We start from the raw sequence: 20,617 nt of genomic DNA on the forward strand, positions 1-20,617 counted from the left end.
ACTGTGGCCCAGCCCTGGGAAGTCGGGGGGTTGGAAGGCTCTGGCCCCGGGCCCCGGGGAGGAGGCCTGCGGCCCGGAAGACCCCGTGCGCCGCCGGCTGAGCCATCCTGTGGCCCCGAGGCAGCCCTGCCCACCCTCTGAGTGACCACAGCTCACCAGGCACTTGCAAGAGTCCATTTATAAAAACAGCCCTGTGCGCCCCGGCTGGTGGTTCAGTGGTCAGCGTGCCGCCCTCAGACGGAAGAGCCCCAGGTTCGGGTCCCAGTCAAGGGCAGGCACCTCCGTTACAGGCTCAACTCGCAGCCCGGGTCGGGGGGCGTGTGGGGGTCAGGGGCGTGTGGGAGGCAACCAGTCGCCGTGTCTCTCTGTCACTCCCCCTCCCTTCCACTCTCTGAAAATCAATGGAAAGAAAATCCTGGGGGAGGATTAAGCACAACGAAAAAGCCACGTGCAGTTCTGATTCAGTATTCGCGCCCCGCGGCCGCCTCGCCTCAGCCTGATGCAGGCGGGGGAGTCCACGCAGGCCCTGTGTTGGGGCCCTGCCCTCGGCGTTGGGGGAGGCCGGGCGGCCCCTGCAGGGGCGTCAGCAGCCTGGACCGGAGGCCGAAGGAAAGCGCGAGCCGCGGGCCCGGGACACGGGAGAGGATGCTCGGCGGCCGGGGCGGGGCGGGGCCGGGCCTCTGTCGGTTCTCTGCCCCCAGGGTCCGCCTGGCTGCAGGCGCGGTCACTGGGCCGGCTGGGCGGCCGGCTCCGAGGCGGCCCCGTTCTCCTGGCGGGGCTTGGACAGGCGCAGGAAGGCGGTGCGCATGGCGTGGTGGCAGGTGTCCATGAGCGCGGGGACGTCGTCGGCCGTGAGGCCGCTGGTGGGGATGGCGTCCAGGACCTCCACCTTGATGGTGCCTGTGGGCGGCGCTGGCGTCAGCGGCCTGGGGGCGGGGGGCACCGTCCCTGCGGCCCTGGATCCCCGCGGCGGCCTCTCCGCGGCCCAGCGCCAGCTGAACCCGCCCCTGCCGCTCGGCCCTGCGACCCCCGTCGTGGCTGGTTTGCAGCTACAATAACTGACCCGGTCGCCCTGGCTCCTGAGCGCTCACCGGGGTGTGGGCAAGTGTGCCCCCCTCTCGGCACCACCCGGGCCCCGAGCCCCGCCCCCCGAGGGTGCCTGTGCCCCTCCCCGGCAGCCACCCACGCTCCACTGCCATCCTCGGGGGCCGCCCGCTGCCCTTCACACCTTCCCACGGGGACCAGGTGCAGGGTCTGCAGGGAAGGGCAGAGGCCCCGGCTCTGAGGCCCGTGGCGTGGGGGTGCCTGGGAGGCTGCTGCCCTGGGGGTGGGGCCTGGCTCGGAAGCCCCCTCCGCCCGGAGCTGCCCACCCTGAGCCCCGAGCTGCGTGCATAGCCTGGGCCTGTGTGTGAACTTGGGACCCACCCACCTGCTGGGAGCCTCCGTTCCCTCCCTGGGACATGGCCCACGACCACTCACCTCAGGCCCTGCCAAGACCCTAGACTCCGCCCCCTACCTCTCCCCCCATCCCTCCCCCGCCCCCAGTGGCCACTGCGCGGCGGGTCTGGCCGACAGCCACCCCGGCAGGGGGACCTGTATTCTGTGCGGGGCCGGCGCGGCAGGCACAGGCCGCATGCGCGGGCGCTACCTGAGGTGAAGAGCTTCGTCCTGGGGTTGTAGAAGGAGGAGAAGCTGGAGTACACCACGGGGACGACGGGCACCTGTGCGCAGGGAGACGAGCCTCCTGAGAAGGGCCGGACCCCCCTCCCCCAGGGCGAGCTCCCGGGCGCCTGCCTTGCCACCTCGCCCGGGGGTTGCCCACAGCACCCATGGCTGGCAGGCACGTACTCTGACCCGCCTCAGCCCTGCCACACGCTGAACCCCAGGCCTGGGACACGCTGTCTGGGCTGAGCGGCCCCGAGTGCCATAAACTCATTCTGAACTCCTTCACCCACGTGCCGCCGCCTCCGGGAAGCCTTCCTAGGTTGGCACATGTCCACCCGATTCAGATCTGTGTCCCCCACTGGGTCCTAAGATTTCCTAGGGGGGCAGGGCCCTGACCACCCTCCCCAACTCCCCCCCGATCCCGGGAAGGCGGGGGGCAGCACCAGCAGGGGTGGGGGCAGGGCCGGCTGGTGCTCCTGGAAAGCACTGGGGCCTGCAGCGGCGGAAATGGCGCCTGGGCTAATCATTAACCCTGCGGTTGGAGAGCCCTAACCTCTCCCCGGGCACTGGGCACCGGCAGAGATCTGGGCGGTGGAGGGGGGGAGGGGGCTGGGAACCCAGGCAGCCAGTCTAGCAGGCCCCGGAGGGGAGGTGGAGGGCGACGACAGGAAATGATGCCCGTCCCCTGGCCGCCGAGGCCGAGGCCGAGGCTGTGGCTGTGGCTGCCCCTGTCCCAGCACCACCCCCTTTCCCACCACCCCTCCCCCACGCCACCAGCTAAGGGAAGTGACATCACCCACCTGCCAGCGTCCGCACCCCATGGCATTAGCTGGCGGGAGGGGGTTGGCAGGCCCGGGGGTGGAGGGTGCTGAGGCCCTGCCCCCGCCCAGGAGGAGGGTCCCCGAGAGCCAGAGGCTCCCACCTAACCTGCAGTCACCCAGGCCCAGCGCCCCCCACCCCCCCCCACCCCGCTGCCCCGGGAGGGCGTCCCCTGCGCACCTGGGCCTGGACCGCCAGGTAGAAGGCGCCTTTCTTAAACGGCAGCAGGTCCCCGTTGTCGTTGCGCGTGCCCTCGGGGTAGATCCACACTTTGAGCTGCGGGGAGAGAGGAGGGGCTGTGGGGTGGGGGGTGGGGAGGCCGTGCCCTCCCCTCCTGTGGAGCCCGCGGCTTGGTGGGGACCCCTCACAGCGCAGCCTGCTCCCTGCCTTCCGGCGTGCAATGTGCAGACAGGCACCGATGACGTGGGGTTTTGTTTGTTTATTTGTTTTTAATAATTCTTATTGATGTCAGAGAGGAAGGGAGAGGGAGGGAGAGAAACATCAACGATGAGAGAGAATCATGGATCGGCTGCCTCCTGCACGCCCCACACTGGGGATCGAGCCTGCAGCCCGGGCCTGTGCCCTGACCACCGGGAATCGAACCCTGACCTCCTGGTTCACAGGTCGACGCATAACCCCTGAGCCCCGCCGGCCGGGGCTGCCGATGTGGTTTTTATGCCCAAGGGAGTGAGCGGCCTGAGCGGCTGCTCTGACACCCGCCCCGTCCCGCCCGGAGCCGACGCCCCCCGCGACCCAGGCCCGGCCCCACTCACGTTGTCCCGGAGCATGAGCGCGCCCACGTCGGCCATCACGCTCATGGCGGTGCTCGAGCGCTGCCGGTTGATGAAGAAGACGCCGCCCAGGTACATGATCAGGCCCACGGGGCCCGTGAACAGCAGCTCCCGCTTGGCGATCTGCACGCAGCGCGGGGGCAGGATCTCCATGAGGCCTGTCGCGTGGTCAGCGGGGGAGGAGGGGTTCAGCGCCTGGGGCCGCCACCCCCGGACCCCCCACAGGCTCGCCTGGAGTCCCGCCTGCCCGCCCGCCCGCCCGCCCGCCGGCCACGAGGGAGGTCATCCAGCCCCTGAGCCGGTTCCTGCCCGGAAAGGGGGTGTGGACAGAGCACCCGCGGTCGGAGAGGAGGGCCCCGTGGCGCCTGTGGCCCGCGGTCCGTTCCCCAGTGGGAGGCCTGTGGCTGGAGGGAGGCGCAGGCCCCCTCACCTGCAGCTCCTCTGGGCCCGCCTCCGCCCCCACCTCCCCGAGGGACCAGGCCCGCCAGCCCGGCGCCCACCCATCATGCCCCGCCAGCCCGGCGCCCACCCATCATGCCCGCCAGCCCGGCGCCCACCCATCATGCCCGCCAGCCCGGCGCCCACCCATCATGTCCAGGATGCTCTGGTGGTTGGACACGATGACGCAGGGCCGGTCCTCCCACAGCCGCTCGCGACCCTTCACGTCGAAGCGGAGGCCGAACAGGTACTTGAAGGTCCGGACGAACCAGCTGATGATGCTGAGGGGAGAGGGGAGAGGGGAGACGGTGCCAGTGAGCGGAGGGCCGCTGGGTGGGGTACAGGAGACACGCGGGGACCCCCCTCGCTCTCGCGGCCTTTCCCTCCAGGGGGCCACGGAGGCTGCCCTGCCTCCCGCCATCGCGACCAGACAGGAGGGAGCCAGCCTCTGGGGGCAGATGCCCAGCGAAGAGGGGTGCCCTGCTCCCCCGTCTGCATCCCAGGAGCCGCCCAGCCCTCAGCCTGCACCCCTTGCCCGCTGGAGGGGGGCTGCAGGGCCCGAGCCCCACAGACAGGCTGGGTGTGGTTCTCAGCCATGTCACCCACCCCGAGAGGTCCCTGCGCGCCTCGAGGCCGGGCCGCACACCCACACCCTCCAGGGGCCGCGACCCGTCGGGGAGGTGACAGGCCCCCCTAAGAGTGCCACACCCGGAAGTGAGCGCTGGCGCCGAGTGGGGAGCGCGTGAGCAGCTAAAGCTACTTCTGAGTCCACGGGAGGCCCAGGCTCCGCCCCTCACGCCGTGCCAGCCTCGGAGCAGCGCCAGGTCCTTCCCAGAGAAGACGGCGGGAAGGTGGCCTCACCGTGTCACGGTCATGGTCACGGTCACGGTCACGGGGAGAGAAAGCTGTGGAGTCGATGCCGTGCCCCTCCCGGCTGCCCCACCGGGGCTTAGGGGCCTCGTCCCAGCAGCACCTGATGGCCGTGACTGGGTGTGCACGGGGCACCCGTGCCTTTCACGCCCCAGCCGCCCCGGAGCTGTCTGGGCGGCGGGCTGAGTGTGGGCGCGCAGGGCGGGCAGCCTTGCGCCTTGCTCCGCGGTGCTCACACCTGGAGGGACAGGTGCCTGCAGGGGGCAGCCCTCGATGACAGCCCAGGGTGAGCTCGCTGCGCGGCGGGTCCCTGCAGGGCGGAGTTCTCCCACCCGTCCCACTTCTCCCTGAGCACCCCTGTGCCCGCACCCGCGGCTCCGGTCCTGCGGGAAGGAGGGACTGCCCGCTGTACCCAGGTGCGGCCCCACCACCCTCATCCTCTCCAGGACTTGCCAGCTTCCCAAACGGACGCCGTCCCCAGTAAACACCCACCCACCCTTCCCAGCCCCGCACCCACTGCCCGCTTCCTGTCTGTGGATCTGGCTCCTCCTGGGGCCTCATCGGAGCGGGGTCACAGGAGGGGCCTCCTGAGTCTGACAGACCCCCAACCGCTGGGGACAGCGGGCACGTCTCATTGTCTGATGCTGCAGATGGGGAAACTGAGGCTCAGGGAAGGCGCGGCGGTCAGCCCAGCCCGGGCCTTCCTCCCCAGCTGCAGCCTCAGCGGCTCAGCCCGGACCTGCCACAGGCCCCACGGGGAGAGCTGCAGGCCTGGGCACCGGGGCCCTCGTCTTCTCACCCGCAAAAGGCAGCGTCTCGGGTCTCCGTGAGGCCCGGGGGGGGGGGGGGGGGGCGCAGGGGGGAGAACCAACAGGCAGTTCACAGAGAAAACGTAAATGCCCAGCCCGCGTGCTCAGTGGCTGAGCATCAACCTATGAACCAGGAGGTCACAGCCCGATGCCCGGTCAGGGCACACGCCTGGGTTGAGGGTTCAATCCCCAATGGGGGGCCAGGGTGTGTATGCAGGAGGCAGCTGATGAGTGATTCTCTCTCCTCATTGATGTCTCTCTCCCTCTCCCTCTCCCTTCCTCTAAAATCAATAAAAACATATTTTAACAAAACAAACACGTAAATGTCCCACACACATGGGAAAGCCCCGTCTCACCGGGAAGACGTGCCAGTCAAAACAAGAGCGCCTCTCACCCTCGACTGGCACAGAGAAGAGGTGGCAGGCGGCGTGGGGTTGGGGATGGCCTGGGGAGACGCTGGCCGAGCTGGGCGCAGCAGAAGCCGGGGGGGAGGGGGGGGGCTGGCGGCACCGCGGACGCCCTCAGGTCCCCCCTCTGCTCGCAGGAAGGCTGTCAGCGCGGGCGGGAGGGCGGCACACCCGTGTGGTCTAGATTAGGGGATCTGGAACCCCTGTCCCGGGAGGGGAGGGGGGGTGTGACCGTCACGAGGGTCCATTTCGCAGCCCCTGCGCCAGGAAGTGACGGCAGCTCTGCATCTGCTCACAGCGGGCTCCCGCCTGCGACCCTCTGGCTTCCCAGGGCGGCTCCCCGGCTCCTGCACGCAAACCCTCAGGCCTCGGGCAAGGACGGCGCCCTTGGTGGTGGGATCGCCCAGCTGCTTTGGTTTTTCTTTTTAAAAGATTGTGGGAAACACACTCACACATTCGGTCCTCCCTTCGTTCTGCCGCCAGCCCACCACCGCTCCCCAGGACTTCCCATTTCCCTCTTGTATCTGCGTCTACTCAAGTTTTGAACCAGGGAAGATGCTTTGTATCAGCCTCCCTCAGCGGGGACGGAGGTCCGCTCCGCCTGCCCCCACCCTCTACACACACCCCCAGCCGCTCAGTCTGCCCCCCAGCCTCTACACCTGCCCCCCAGCCTCTACGCCTGCCCCCCAGCCTCTACGCCTGCCCCCCAGCCGCTACGCCTGCCCCCCAGCCTCTCAGTCTGCCCCCCAGACTCTCAGTCTGCCCCCAGCCTCTACACCTGCCCCCCAGCCTCTACGCCTGCCCCCCAGCCTCTACGCCTGCCCCCCAGCCTCTACGCCTGCCCCCCAGCCTCTCAGTCTGCCCCCCAGCCTCTCAGTCTGCCCCCCAGCCTCTACACCTGCCCCCCAGCCTCTACACCTGCCCCCCAGCCTCTACGCCCGCCCCCCCAGCCTCTACGCCCGCCCCCCCAGCCTCTACACCTGCCCCCCAGCCTCTACGCCTGCCTCCCAGCCTCTACGCCTGCCCCCCAGCCTCTCTGCCCAGCCGGGTGGCGCTCCCAGGACCGGAGGCTCAGGGGGGACAGACAGCGGGGCGGCCGGGAGCTGCGGGGGCCGGGCTCCGGGCAGCAGCCCTCGACAGTCCCGGGAACGGCACTCTCACAGCTACGGAGCCGCCCAGCTGGCCTCCGGGAGCCGAGGGGGAAAGGCGCGGCGTCCTCGGGACGAGCCCTTCTCCACGCCACATCACGTGGGTGCCCGCTCCTCCCCCTCCCGTGTCCCCCGCGTCCACGGTTCCCTGTGGACACGTGGGGAGGGACGTGCTGTCATTTTAACAGCAGACATTTCTGAATGCCCACCCTGAGCCGCCGGGCCCCGGGCAGAGGGAGCCAGGTGGGGGGCAGCCCCTCGCTGAGCTCTGCAGAACCCCTGCTGTGTGCCCAGGGCTCCCCCGAAGCCTCATTTGCTCTGACAGTAACCCACAAGGCCCACATCCTCACCATACCCACCCTGCAGATGGGAAAGTTGAGGCTCAGCAGTGAAGTGACTGCCCACGGTCACACAGCAGGGAAGCCAGGACGGGACAGAACCCACCTCTTAACCAGGGGGTGGGGCAGCGGCTCAGGGACGGCAAGGGGTCCAGTTCCCAACTGCAAGACTCCACGCGCTCCTCCGAGGCCCCCGAACCCCCAGCAGCAAGGCGGGGGGGCTCTGCCACTCTCCTAGCGGGAACCTCAACCAACCTGTCATTTAGGCCGTGGTCGGCAAACTCATTAGTCACCAGAGCCAAATATCAACAGGACAACGATTGACATTTCTTTTGAGAGCCACATTTTTTAAACTTAAACTTCTTCTAACGCCACTTCTTCAAAATAGACTCGCCCAGGCCCTGGTATTTTGTGGAAGAGCCACACTCAAGGGGCCAAAGAGCCGCATGTGGCTCGCGAGCCGCAGTTTGCCGACCACGGATCTAGGCTGCCCCCGCCCACCCCCCCCCCGGAGCCTCTTCCTGCGTGCCGGACTGGGACATGGCCCCGTCCCTCCACACACCCCCCAGCCCCCAACACCATGACCCTGTGCCCCAAGGGAGGCCACAGGGGTGAAGCCAAGGTCGCCTGAAGACCAAGCGCCCAGGAGAGGGGTAGGGTGCCCAGCACAGCGTTCCTTCTAGAAGCACTGCCCCGGGGTGACTGGGGTGGGCTCCCCGGGCAGGGCAGGCGGCCCCCAGAGCAGGCTCTTCCCAACGGCCTGGGGGGCAGTGGCTCCTCGAGGCCCCTTCCTGGTTTTCAGGAGCCGCTGCTGCCCCGCAGACGGGCGCCATGACCCTTCTCACCAGCTGGGCCCGCGGGACCCAGAGCGGGCCGCGCCGCAGCCTCCCGGGACAGGTGCGCCCGGCCAAGGACGGCTGGGCCCTCGCGAGCTCGTGGTCAGACAGACCCTTCTCACCAGCCGGGAACCCGGGCAGTGCCCTTGACCTCCCTCAGTGCGTAGACAGAGGGGCTGAGCTCGCCGAGGCCGGGGTCCCCGGGACAAGGGGGGCCTGGGCGCTCCCAGACACGGACAATGCCCCGGGCAGAAAAGAGCCCAAAGGGAATGGGAGCAGATCCGCCCCCACGGCCGCCCCCCCCCCCACTCAGGTGGCTGGGAGGCAGTTCAAGGCCAAGCCAGACTACCTGTGACCTTTGCCCTCGGCCTTAGCGGTTTTGGCCATGGTGTGCCTGCCCTCAGCCAGCCCCCAGAGCTAGGGATGGGGTGGGGGCAGCCCCCCCAGGAGCCCCAGATCTGCTCAGGGCACGGGAGGCCCCAGCAAAGCCACCTGCCAGAGTTGGGGTGTTTTCCAACAAGTGTCATGTGAGCTGGGGCACCAGGAAGGGACAAGAACCGGGCTGTGTGGGGGTGCAGAGGCCCAGGTGCTGAGAGGGGGTGTGCAGAGGGGAATCCGGGAAGCCCTCCCGCCCGCGTTGAGGAGCATCTCGGGGTCTCGGGGGCTGCTGGGAGCTCCGGCCCCCAGGCCCAGAGGAGAGCTGGTCCCAGCAGAGCGAGGGTGGCCGTCCCCTCGAGGCCAGGCACACACACCCCCCTCCCCCCCCCCCCCCCGCCCAGGGCCACACAGGCCCCGGCAGCACGGGCTCGGGGGCTGGCCATTCGGAGGTCAAACCCGGAGCAGCATCGACAAGCCCCCTCCTCGATGCTCTGCGTGGGCACAGCCTACGCAGGCCTAGCCCCGCACCGCCTCCTCTCTGCAGCTCAGTGCCATGGCCCAGCTCCTGGCCGCAGGATGGCCGCAGAGCATGTGGTTCGGTCCTCAGGGCCTGTGGTGGCCCGCGGGACCCTGGGAACAGCGGGCAGAGGAGCTGCGAGCTGCCTGGCCAGGCCGCCCGCTGGGGCTCCTGTGGTGCCTGAGTGAACTCTGGGTAAGCCGCTCTTGGGGTTCCCTGACCCTCCGCTGAACCCGACCCCACCACACGGCTTCCCTGGCCTTCACCTTCTTCTCTGTCAAATGGGTGCGACAGGACACCTGTCTCCCAGGACAAGGGAGGCGGCTGTGCACAGGCACCCCCAGCCCGAGGGGCCCTTGGTCTCAGCCCCGTCACTGCTCCCAGCACCTCAGAACTCAAGGCTAAACAGCAGCGGCCGCCCGGGGTGCCCATGCAGAGCACACAGTGGGGCTCCGGACATGGCCGTTGGGGGGCAGTGAGCACAGTAAGGGTGGGGTTGGAGAGAGCGGCACCCGGGGACTCAGAACCGAGAGGAGCGGAGGAACCTGAGGCTCAGCCCCCACACACACACCTCCACCTCCTCCTCCTGGGCCTGGCCCAGCCCCTAGAGCGACCCAGCACCTCCTCATCTCTCAGCCTCACAGCACACCCCTCTGCAAACTCAGGTGCACAGTCCCGCGCCCCCGTGGCTGGGAGTCACCACTGCGACCCGCCCTGTGGGGTCTGGGGTACAGGCTGTGGGTTCCGGGCCCCCAGGCCCACCTTCTCCCGGGGGAGGGAGGGGCAGGGGGCTCCCGCCAAGCACCATCAGGGCCCCCAGGGTCCCGAGGAGGACACCCCGCTGCACAGAACCTCGGGGGAGGCGGGGGGCCCACGTGGGGCTGGGGCTGCGGAGAGCCCGCCCAGGCAGCCTAGGCCAAGGCCGGCCAGGGTGGCGCTGAGGGCCCGCCAGGCCCAACCACCGCTCAGAAACTTTGGACTTGACCTCTTGACCCGGGAAAGCAGCTCTGAAGTCAGGTTCCTCTTGACAGTGCCAGTGGGGCCTTTTAACAGACAAGGGAGCCACTAGCAAGAGGCCACCGATGACACGGCGGGGGGAGGGGGAGGGGGAGGGGGAGGGGCGGGGGAGGGGGAGGGGGCGGGTCACCTCCAGGACCTGCCGTCACTCTTGCTGGAAACCAACTCTGAGCACAGCCCCCCTGCACCCCAGGGCCCCCTCTGCCTCTGAACCAGACAGGCCAGCGCCCTGGACCCAGCACCCCTCCTGACCTCCTGACCTCCAGGCCCAGCCGTCGGGGGCGGAGACAGCTGGGAGCCTCTAAGGAGCCTGGGGCAGCACCCTGGGTGGCCGGGCCGGCACGGGACCTGCTGTTCCCGGCCCGCCCAGAGGACACTTGCCTGGGAAGACTGCGGCTGACGGGCCTCCCGGGCCTGGCTCCCTGGGCCGCTCCCTAAGATTGCCTGGGTCATGGGGCGGGGGGCACAGTCTCACTGAGCACCCCCACTTGGAGCCCCCTATCAGTCTCTAACCCCTGAAGAGGGGCCTGGGACCCATGCAGCGAGGGCTGGTCCTGGCGCACGGGCCTGCCCGGGACAAGGACAGAGACGGCCGCGGCCAGGACCCCTCACCCACTGCCCTGTGGCCACTGGGTGGTGGGGGGCACGGCCAGTGTCCCCACACAAGGTCACAGCCAGGAGGCGATTGCAAAACCCACAGCGCGATGTCAGCCACGGCAGTGCCGCTCCAGAAATGGGTGAGCTCTGCCCAGGGGCAGCATCGTAGCCAATGAGGTTTGTCCGAGGCCGGCGCGTTTATTGCTAATTGAAAAGAAAAAGAAATGGGGTGAAAGGGCAAGAGGAAGCCCCTCTCTGCAGCCCCGCCCCAGCCTTTGACCCGGAGAGGCCTTCGGTCGGCCTGCCAGAGGCCCCTCCACGCCCTGCCCTCGCCCCAACGCCGCTCCTGGGGCCCGGGCGGCTCCCGGAGGAAAATTCCAGCCGCCACCCCTTCCTTCCCCGGACTGAGGCTGGACCCCAAGGGCCAACCCTGCCCCCCCCCCCCCCACCTTCCAGGGCAGAGGGCGCCGGGGACCAGGTGCCAGGTGGGCGGGAGAAGGGGTGAAGGAGGGACGTCGGGTGCCCCGGCGCGCACGGCCCAGCAGGGGGCGGTGTGGCGCCGTCCCGGCCTCGGTTTCCCCGCGTGGCCCGGGCCCTTTCCTCTCGCAAAGCAGCTGCGCCACCCTCCGCCCGGCACCCCGACCCCGCACCCCGCACCCCGCACGCCCTCGGCCGGGCGCAGGACGCGGCGGCGCCGGAGGCCGGGACCCGTTTAGAGCCGTCAGCGCCGGCTCCCCGGCCGGGCCGCCCGGCAAGGACGCGGGGACATTGTGACGCCAGGTCCGGGGACCCCGCCCTCCGCGGCCGCCTCCCGAGCCGCCGTCTCCCCTCGCGCGCGCCCAGAGCCCGGAGAGGCGCGGGCGGGGCAGGAAGGAGGGAAAGGGGAGAAGAAAGTTGGGGAAGCGGAAGCCGCGCGGCCCGGCGCTCCCGCCCGCCCCGCCCGCCGGCGCCCCCGCCCGGCCCGGCCCCCTTGCCTCATGTTCTCCACCGTCCGGCCGCCGTGGCGCAGCAGACAGACGGCGGCGGCCACGATGGAGACGGAGAAGCAGAGGGCGCAGTACAGGCTGACGCTGGCGTAGAACCGGGCCGTGCGGCTCAGCTGCACCAGCAGCAGCAGCAGCAGCAGCGCCGCCGTCAGCCACGGCCAGAGCTCCATGGCGGGTGCGCGCTCCGCGGCGCCCTCGGGGCCCCGACGGCCTGGCCTCGGGCTCCCCGCCTCGGGCTCCCCGCCTGAGCTGCGGCCGCGGGCGCGAAGCCGACTCCTGGCTGCCGGCGGCTGGCCCCGGTCCCCGCCCCGCCCGCGCCCCTTATTGCGAGGACCGAGGGGCGGGGCGGCGCGGGGTGGGGAGAGGAGAGCGCCTAGGTGCGGCGCGCCCGCCCGCGGCTCCCCCTCCAACGCCGGCCCCCGGGCCCGGCCCCGCCCCCGCCGGGCCCCGAGTCACCGGCCCGCCCCGCGCCACGCCCCCTTCCCGCCGCCGGGTCACCTAGCCCCGGGCGCGCGTCTCCCCCGCCCAGCCCCGGCGTCCTGGCCGCCGGCTGGCTGGACTCTGGCACCGCCCCCCACAGCCGGGCCTCCCCGCCTGTCCCGGTGCCCCGGCCCCCAGGGCCCGGCCGCCCTCGGCCACCGTCGCCCCCGCGCCCCGACCACAGCTCCCAAGGCCCCGGAGGCGGCCGCACCAATAGGCCGGTGGACCGCGCTCTGGACGGCAGCCTGCCCCGCAGGTCCCCTCGAGCAGTTTCAGGGAGACCCAGCCGGCCTTTGGGCGACCTCCCCTAAGGGTGCTGGGGGGCGCCCCCCATTTAGGAGGGGGAGCAGCTGGAATGGGGCGTGTTTCCGGGCGGGGCGAGGGTGCCAGCACTGGGTGCCAGGAACAGTGTCACCCGCTGCTCCTGGGGCCGGGCCAGTGGCAAATATCAGGCGACTGTGTCCACAGCTCGGCCGCCGGCCAGCGGGCGTGAGGACGGAGCGGTGAGCCGGGCGGCGGCGGCGGCCACGGCCTCGGAGAGCAGATTGGAGCTTTGAGACCACGTCGCCCCCCGCCCCCAGGTCCTGTCCACCTGCGGGGCTGGTCCTGCGTTTGCGGGGGTTCGGACGTGCCCACCTCCGGGGGCGCTGGCTCTGCACCCGCCCCTTCCTTCTTTCAAAGGCCGGGGTGACCTGTGGCTGAGATGACTCACTGAGACACCCCCCCCTTCCTGAGCGGGACTCTGGCCTGGCAGGTGCGGCTCCTGCGGGGCTGGGGCGCTCACAGGTGGCAGCTGTTCCGGGCGAGGGGCGGGGCCTGCTCGGCACCTGCGGGCGCTTGGCAGTGAGCCTCCCAGCGGCCAGCGGGCCTCGGGCCGTGGTTCTGTATCCGCTCAGAGACACCACTTGTTGGAATCAGTCAGAGGAAGACAAGCATCACATGATCACACTCACGTGTGGAATCTAAGGAACAAAATAAACGGACGAGGAGTGGATCGGAGACGTGGGCGCATGGGCCAGTGGGGAGGGAGATAATCAACGGTAAAGGACCCTGTGCCCATATGTGTGCGCCCTGTGGCCACAGACCGGGGTGGGGAGGGCCGGGCGGGCTGGAGGGGGGGTGGGGGGAGGGGACATATGTACTACTTTCAACAATGAAGAATTCTTTAAAAAAAAAAAAAAGCAAAAAAATAAAGAGACTGCTTGTCTCTCTTTCCACTGCCGAGGCGATACTGCCGCCCCCCGGGGGGAGCCCGGAGGACCCCGGGAGGACTGGCTGCCCCTGGGCAGCCGGCAGTGCTGGAGCGACGTTGGGGGGGCGGGGGGGGGGTCAGCGCCCTGCAGCCAGTGGTTCTGCGGGGAGCCCGGCAGGGCCAGAGTGTGGGCGGCCAGGCAGGCTTCTCGCAGGAGCGGGAGCGGCACCTCAGGGTCAGTCCGGGATGGGGGACCAGGCCTCACCAACCCCCAAAGGGCTGCGCTGCCCGGCTCACCACCTTCCCATCACCCCTCCCTGCCTGTGCCCGCCTCCCCCGCTCCCCAGCACTTCTAGATCCTAGTTGCACATGTGGGGGGGGGGGCTTGCTGTCCCCCCTCCACGGGGGGGCCACCCCATGGGGACCTGTGTTCTGTTCGCTGGTGTATGACCAGCGCTGAGAACCAGCGATGCCTGGCACACAGTAGGTGCTCACTAAATGCCCCTCCGGAGCCAGGGCGCCCCCATTTTACGGATCGGAAGCCGGGGCTCCCAGCGCTGACAGTCACCAGTCAGGAAGGGACGGGAGGAAGCTGACGCCATCGCTGCGTCCCGCGCCCACTGCCCTGGAAGACTTCCTGGCCCTGGGCAAGCGGCGACCTGGCGCGCCCCGGGCGGCGGTTCTGACAGGCCGCTGCCTCCTCAGACGGGTGAGAGGCCGTTGCCCAACGCCACCTCCTTCCCCAGTTCCATCCTCCCCGGGGACGTGTGGAAAGAAAACGTCCACTTTCCCTCCGACAAGAAGGGGGGCGAGGCCTGGGCCTGGGGGAGGCGCGGAGGGGGTTGCGGGCCTGAAACAATATTCAGTCTTTGACCGCGATGCTCCGTTCGGGGCGGGCACACGCCCTGTTTCTAGAAGCCTGGGGGCCGGGGGAGAGGCTGAGAGACGGCATCTCTAACCTCCGTGGCGCTCAGCTGAGCAGGGCCTGGCATGGGCTCTGCTCACTTCCCTCCCACCACCCTGGGCAGGGGCGCACCGTCCGTCCGTCCGACCACTCAGGAAGCTGCGGATGGGCTGGGGGCTGAGTCAGCGCCACCCCACCCCCCCGCCGGACATCAGCTGAGAGCCTCCTGGGCATTTGCTGGGAACCCGCCAGGCAGGGCATCAGGTGACACAACCCAGGCTGGGCTAGCACCACCTCCCCGGCCCTGGGGAGCCCGAGGCCCAGGGGAGGGGACGTGGGCACAGGGCTCTGCGCGGGGATTGGCCGGGGGCTGAGCAGGCCACCGCCTGTCCACACGCCGCCTCCTGGGGGCCGGGGCGGGCCGTGGGGTTAGTTGGGGTCTGGAGGGAGGGGCGGAGGCTCCCCATTCCTAGAAGCGATGTGTGACCTCCCGCCTGCCACGTGGCCTCAGGGGCAGGGCCGGGTGCCCAGCCTTTGAAGTCCCTGACCTCCTTCAGCCTCCCGGGTACCCGCCCGCACCTGAGCCCCAGTTTCCTCCTCGCTGGGATGAGAGGAGTCCCCGTCCCCTGTCCCCCGTCCCACCCCACCCCCCACAAGGCCACGCCCGACTGCCTCTCGCTGTGCATGAGAAAGCGAGGCCGGGACGGAGGCCAGGAGGGGAGCGGGCTGGGAAGCAGCCGATCAGATGGCTGGGGGAGTCCCTGCTGCCTCTGGGCCTCTAGGAGGCTCACCTCCGGGTGAAGGCTGGAGGGAGCCGGGCCTGGAGGCTGAAGGGGGCAGGGGGGCGGCGGGGGAGAGGCCTGGGGGCCAGCTCCTGGGGGGAGCCCTCCGCCGCCTGTAAATAAAGCGCCGGTGAACCTTCCACGGGCTCGCGTTGCGTTTAAAGATGGATGAGGCGAGGCCGCCCAGGGGCTGGGGCCACACGCTCCCCAGGGAGGCAGGAGGGTGTTGGCGGGCACGCGGCTGGGAGCATGCGGCCCAGCTCGGGGGCCGGGGGCAGACCCCCTGGGAGTGCGGTCGCACGGCTGGCCCCCAGGCTGGGCAGAGGCCGGTGAGGCCCCAGAGCCTGGCCATCATGGCCCCCAGCATCCTGCTCTGACGCTGGCGGGCACCCCAGCCTCAGATGGGTCCTCAGAGATGGCCCCGCCCAGCCCCCACAGCCAGGAAGGAACAGGAAGGAACAGAGCGGCCCAGGAGGTTGAGGGGCCCCCCGAGGTCCCTGGCCGGCAGGATGGGGGGCGGGGAGGGCGGAAAGACTGAGGTGAGGGCCTAAGCGCCCAGCACCAGACCCAGGGCCCTGCCCAGCCGCCCCCCACCCCCCGCCCGGGGATCTCAGCCCAGCCCTTCCCTCTGGGCCTCAGTTTCCCTATCTGTGCCAAGGGACAGCGGCAGGCTCTCAGGGGCCTGGCGAGGTGACGGGGACAGGCTGTGTGTGAGGTGCCCGCCGTCCCAGCTCTGCCCCAGGCTGGCTGCCCTCGGCCACCTCACCCCTGGTCCAGTTGGCGTCCGGACCAGTCAGCTGCCCAGGGCTCCCCGGCCAGCCCCAGGCGCAGCCGGGCCTCTGCCTGCCCCACGCCCCTGGTGTGGGCTGCTGGCCGAGGGGCCGCCTCTCTGGGCCAAGGGGCCTCAGAGGTGCCCGCGCCCTGCTGTCCTGCCTCTCGCCACTGGGCAGGCGGGCAACACGCCCCAGGGCTGGGGTGTCCTGTCCACTCCGAAGGCCGCAACCTGCCTCTGACCCTGGGGAGGGGGGCTCTGGGCTGACCAGCCTCCTTCACGCCCCCACCCGAATTCGCTCGCTGCCCTGGAGAGCTCTGAGCTGCCTGCTGTCCCCACCAGGACTGTGGCCGGCAGGACGTCCTTCCCCTGGGCACTGCCCATGGCGTCACCCCCGGCAAACCCAGTCTGGGGGCCCAGACTCGCCAATCTAGGGAGCAATGTCCCCTCTGGGTGAGACGAGGCGGAAGGTGGGAGGCCGGGCGCTGGGCTCTGCAGGGACGGGGCCTGAGTCCTGCCCACCTGTGGCCGCGAGCCCCCCGCCCCCCGGGCTGCCGGCTCCTGGCCACGTGGGAAGAAGGGACTCGGGGAGGCCAGGCCCGCACCGTGGGCCCCGGACCTCACTTCCCGGGGTCTCCTTGGCAGCACTGTGTCCTCAGTCCCAGAGCCACACGCCTGGGGGTACCCGGGGTCCCACACAGGCCTTCCCGGGGTCGCCCTTCCTGCTGCGAGCCAGCTGGTGACGTGAGACACATCCAGACCTGAAGAGAAGTCCAATAAGAGTTTATTTGGCCCAGCCGGTGTGGCTCAGTGGTTGAGCATCAACCTATGAACCAGGTGGTCACGGTTCGATTCCCGGGCTGTGGGCTCGATCCCCCAGTGTGGGGGGTGCAGGAGAGAGCCGATCAATGATTCCCTCTCATCATTGATGTTTCTTTATATATATACTAGAAGCCCGGTGCACGAAATTCGTGCATGGCGGGGGGTTGTCCCTCAGCCCAGCCTGTACCCTCTCCAATCTGGGACTCCTGGAGGGATGTCCGACTGCCCGTTTAGGCCCGATCCTGGTGGGATCGGGCCTAAACGGGCAGTCGGACATCCCTCTCACAATCCAGGACTGCTGGCTCCCAACTGCTTGCCTGCCTGCCTTCCTGATTGCCCCTAACCGCTTCTGCCTGCCAGCCTGATCACCCCCTAACCACTCTGCTGCCAGCCTGGTTGATGCTTAACTGCTCCCCTGCCAGCCTGTTTGCCCCCAACTTCCCCCCTCTGCCAGCCTGGCCACCCCTAACTGCCCTCTCCTGCAGGGTTGATCACTTCCAACTGCCCTCCCTTGCAGGCCTGGTCCCTCTCAACTGCCCTCCCTTGCAGGCCGGGTGCCTCCCAACTGCCCTCTCCTGCTGGCCATCTTGTAGTGGCCATCTTGTGTCCACATTGGATCAGGATCTTTGACCACATGGGGGCAGCTATATTGTGTGTTGCAGTGATGATCAATCTGTATATTACTCTTTTATTAGATAAGATAGAGGCCTGGTGCACGGGTGGGGGCCAGCTGGTTTGCCCTGAATGGTGTCACAGATAAGGGTGGGGGTTCCCTTGGGGTGTGGGGCGGCCTGAGCGAGGGGCCTGTGGTGGTTTGCAGGCCGGTCACACCCCCTGGCAACCCAAGTGGAGGCCCTGGTATCTGGAATTTATTTTCCTTCTACAATTGAAACTTTGTAGCCTGGAGCAGAGCCAAGCCTGGGGCTCCGGCAGCCATTTCTGTGGCAGTTAATTCACCTTCTACAATTGAAACTTTGTAGCCTTAAGCGGGTGAGCCAGGCCAGGGTGTGCGGAAAGCTTTGCTTCCCCTGTTGCCGCCGGCAACCCTGGCCTGCTCTCTCAAGCTCCATTCTGCCGCCATTTGTTTGAATTTGTTTACCTTCTATAATTGAAACTTTGTAGCTTGAGTGGAGGCTTAGGCCTGCAACGGCTATGGAAAGCTTGGCTTACTCTGTTACCTGGGAAACCTTGCTCTCTGTGGCTGTAGCCATCTTGGATTGGGGTTAATTTGCATACTCACCCTGATTGGCTGGTGGGTGTGGCTTGGCTGGTGGGTGTGGCTTATGTAGCGGAGTGATGGTTAATTTGCATATTACCATTTTATTAGAGAGGATATATATAGCAAAGGTGGAGATTTATTGAAGAATAAGTACAGACCTCATCATTGATGTTTCTATCTCTCTCCCTTCCTCTCTGAAATCAATGAAATAAAATAAACATTTTAAAAAAGGAAGGGACGACCCAGACCGGTGTGGCTCAGTGGATAGAGCTTCGGCCTTCGGACTCAGGGATCCCGGGTTCGATTCCGGTCAAGGGCATGTACCTTGGTTGCGGGTGCATTACCCAGTGGGGAGTGTGCAGGAGGCAGCTGGTCGATGTTTCTCTCTCATCGATGTTTCTGGCTCTCTATCCCTCTCCCTTCCTCTCTGTAAAAAACCAATAAAATATATATTTTTAAAAACCCAATAAAATATATTTTAAAAAAAAAGGAAGGGACGTAAGGAAGGTGGCGTGGAGGGTCGGATTACAGGGCAGTGGTGACCCCTCACCCCCCTCACGGGGTGCTGTTCCCGGCACCCTCCCCGAGGTGCACGGGAGCCATGCCCAGGGTCCGCTCAGCACACGCGAGGCCGGGGCGCGGCCCCCTGTGAGCTGGCCCCCAGGAATGTGTGAGCATCGGCCTGCGAGGCTGCCTCCCACGCAACCTGCCTGTCTGCCCACGTGAGTGAGACCCGGAGCCGCCTCCGAGGAACAGGGCCGAGGGGGACCCGCTGGCAGGAGCGGAGGGGCGCCCAGGACCACCGGGCATGGTGCCCACCACGCGGACTGCACCTGCCCCCGCCCCCCGGAGAGGGCAGGCCTGGCCCCCTGGCCTTTGACCTTCACCACACCCTCCACACGGAGGTCTGGGCAAATGAGCCCCACGTCATGGGGCGTGGGTGAGAGGTCAGCCGGTGCCACCGTCAGCTCACCTGACTCAGCGGGGCAGGTGCGGCCTCCTGGGGACCATCCGGGCTCATTAGTCACCGAGCTAATGAGCGTGGAACACGCTGGAGTTTCCGCCCCACCCAGGGCCCCGCGGCTCACGCCGGCCCCGAGGAGGGCCCCCCCCGCAGCCGCCCCCCACCCCGCCCTCCCCGCTGACTAGGGCCCGAGCCCTGTGTTCACCCAAGTTCTCTCCACCTGCAGCTGCTTGGCACCCCGGGACCGGCTGGGCGGCACTGCCCCCTGGTGGGCAGTCCCGGGAGGGAGGGAGGGAGGGAGGGAGGGAGGGAGGGAGGAAGCCGGGCAGTGGAGGAGGATGGGCGAGGGGCTCCCTGTCCCTGACTCCTCTCCCCCGTGGCATTGGGAGGGGCTGTGGGGGGAGGAGAGGCAACCACCTGATAATCAACCCGCCTCCCACCCGCCCAGGGCCAGCGGCCCTCAGTGAGCACACTGGCCCCAGGGACGCAGGCAGGGGCCAGGCCAGGGCGCCCTAGCGGTCGCCTGGAGGCCTGGAGCCCCGAGGCTCTGCCCAGGCCACTGTGGGGGGGGGGGGGGTTCCAAGTGGCGCTTGGAAGGGAGAGGGAGAGAGAGAGAGAAACATCAGTGAGAGAGAATCGTTGATCGGCTGCCTCCTGCACACCCCACACTGGGGATCAAGCCCGAAACCCAGGCATGTGCCCTTGGCCGGAATTGAACCTGGGACCTTTTAGTCCGCAGGCTGATGCTCTATCCATTGAGCCAAACCAGCTAGGGCTGTGTGGGTATTTTTTTTAAATATATTTTTATTGATTTCAGAGAGGAAGGGAGAAGGATAGAGAGATAGAAACATCAGTGATGAGAGAGAATCATGGATCGGCTGCCTCCTGCACGCCCCACACTGGGAATTGAGCCCACAACCCGGGCCTGTGCCCTGACCGGGAATCGAACCGTGACCTCCTGATTCCTAGGTCAGAGCTCAGCCCTGGAGGCTGTTCCCACAGCACGTGAGCGGGAAGCCCACAGGGGTCCTGGCAGGCCCTGCATCCAGCCCAGCGAGACCGCAGGGTCCCGGTGCGCCCGGCCCTCGCGCTGTGCCCTGGGGGACCTGCCTTTGGAGCACAGCGGGGCCGCAGCCTCAGGGAGAGGGTTGCGGGCTCCGACCTGCCTGTGGTCCCCGCAGAGGAACTCCCTCCCTGAGCCCCCTGCCCATCTGCAGAGAGCTGGACCTGGGGAGGGGGGGACTCCCAGCGCGCTGACACCCTCCCGTCGGGGGCATTCACCGTCACTCTGTGGCTTGGACACGGGCGTGCAGGCGTGACAGCATGGCTGGGTGACGCCCCTGAGACTCCCCAGGCATCCACCCACCCCATGCTCAGCGTCCCTGTCATAGACTAGCCCCGTGACACCCGTTCTTCCCCACCCGCTCAGGGCGCCCGACATGCCCTGAGCATCTCCCAGAGTGAGGTCACGCCAGCGCGTGGGGGCGTAGCCAGCCCTCCCCTCCCGCCTCCCCAGCTGCTCCCTCTGCGGGGCGGTGTGTGTGTGTGTGGGGGGGGGGGGGGCGGCGTCCTGACCAGGAGGAGCCCCAGGCCCCAGGCCCAGCCCAAGGTCTCTGCCTGCCCGCTGCCGGGTGCCCAGGCCCACACCCATCGCCCTGGTCATGGCTGCACCGCAGGGAGTCCGGCGGGTCTGTCTGCTGCGCGGTGACCTTGGTGACCTTGGTGACCTCGGTGACCTCGGTGACCTCAGTGTTTAGGGCTCAGGTTTTGTTACTCCCCTTCCCACCCCAGCTCCAGAGTCCCCGTGAAGTCCTCGGGAGATGCTGAAGGAATGAATGAATGGATGAATGAATGAATGGATATCCA

At 68.2% G+C, this 20,617-nt stretch overlaps 1 protein-coding gene across 1 annotated transcript; it reads right to left on the reverse strand.

Annotated features, from left to right (window-relative positions):
• Positions 1-160: 160 nt before the first annotated feature.
• AGPAT2 (1-acylglycerol-3-phosphate O-acyltransferase 2) lies at positions 161-11,926 on the reverse strand. The gene is made up of 6 exons (XM_079790242.1): positions 11,605-11,926; positions 3,861-3,994; positions 3,258-3,433; positions 2,665-2,760; positions 1,649-1,721; positions 161-900 (listed from the first exon to the last, which is right to left on the reverse strand). Exons 1-6 carry the CDS (start codon positions 11,784-11,786, stop codon positions 725-727), a joined length of 837 nt encoding a protein of 278 aa, XP_079646368.1. The 5' UTR covers positions 11,787-11,926; the 3' UTR covers positions 161-724.
• Between the last annotated feature and the right edge of the window lie 8,691 nt (positions 11,927-20,617).

Source organism: Cnephaeus nilssonii (assembly GCF_951640355.1).
Source record: "Cnephaeus nilssonii genome assembly, chromosome: 14".
In the NCBI taxonomy this organism is placed as follows: Eukaryota; Metazoa; Chordata; class Mammalia; order Chiroptera; family Vespertilionidae; genus Cnephaeus; species Cnephaeus nilssonii.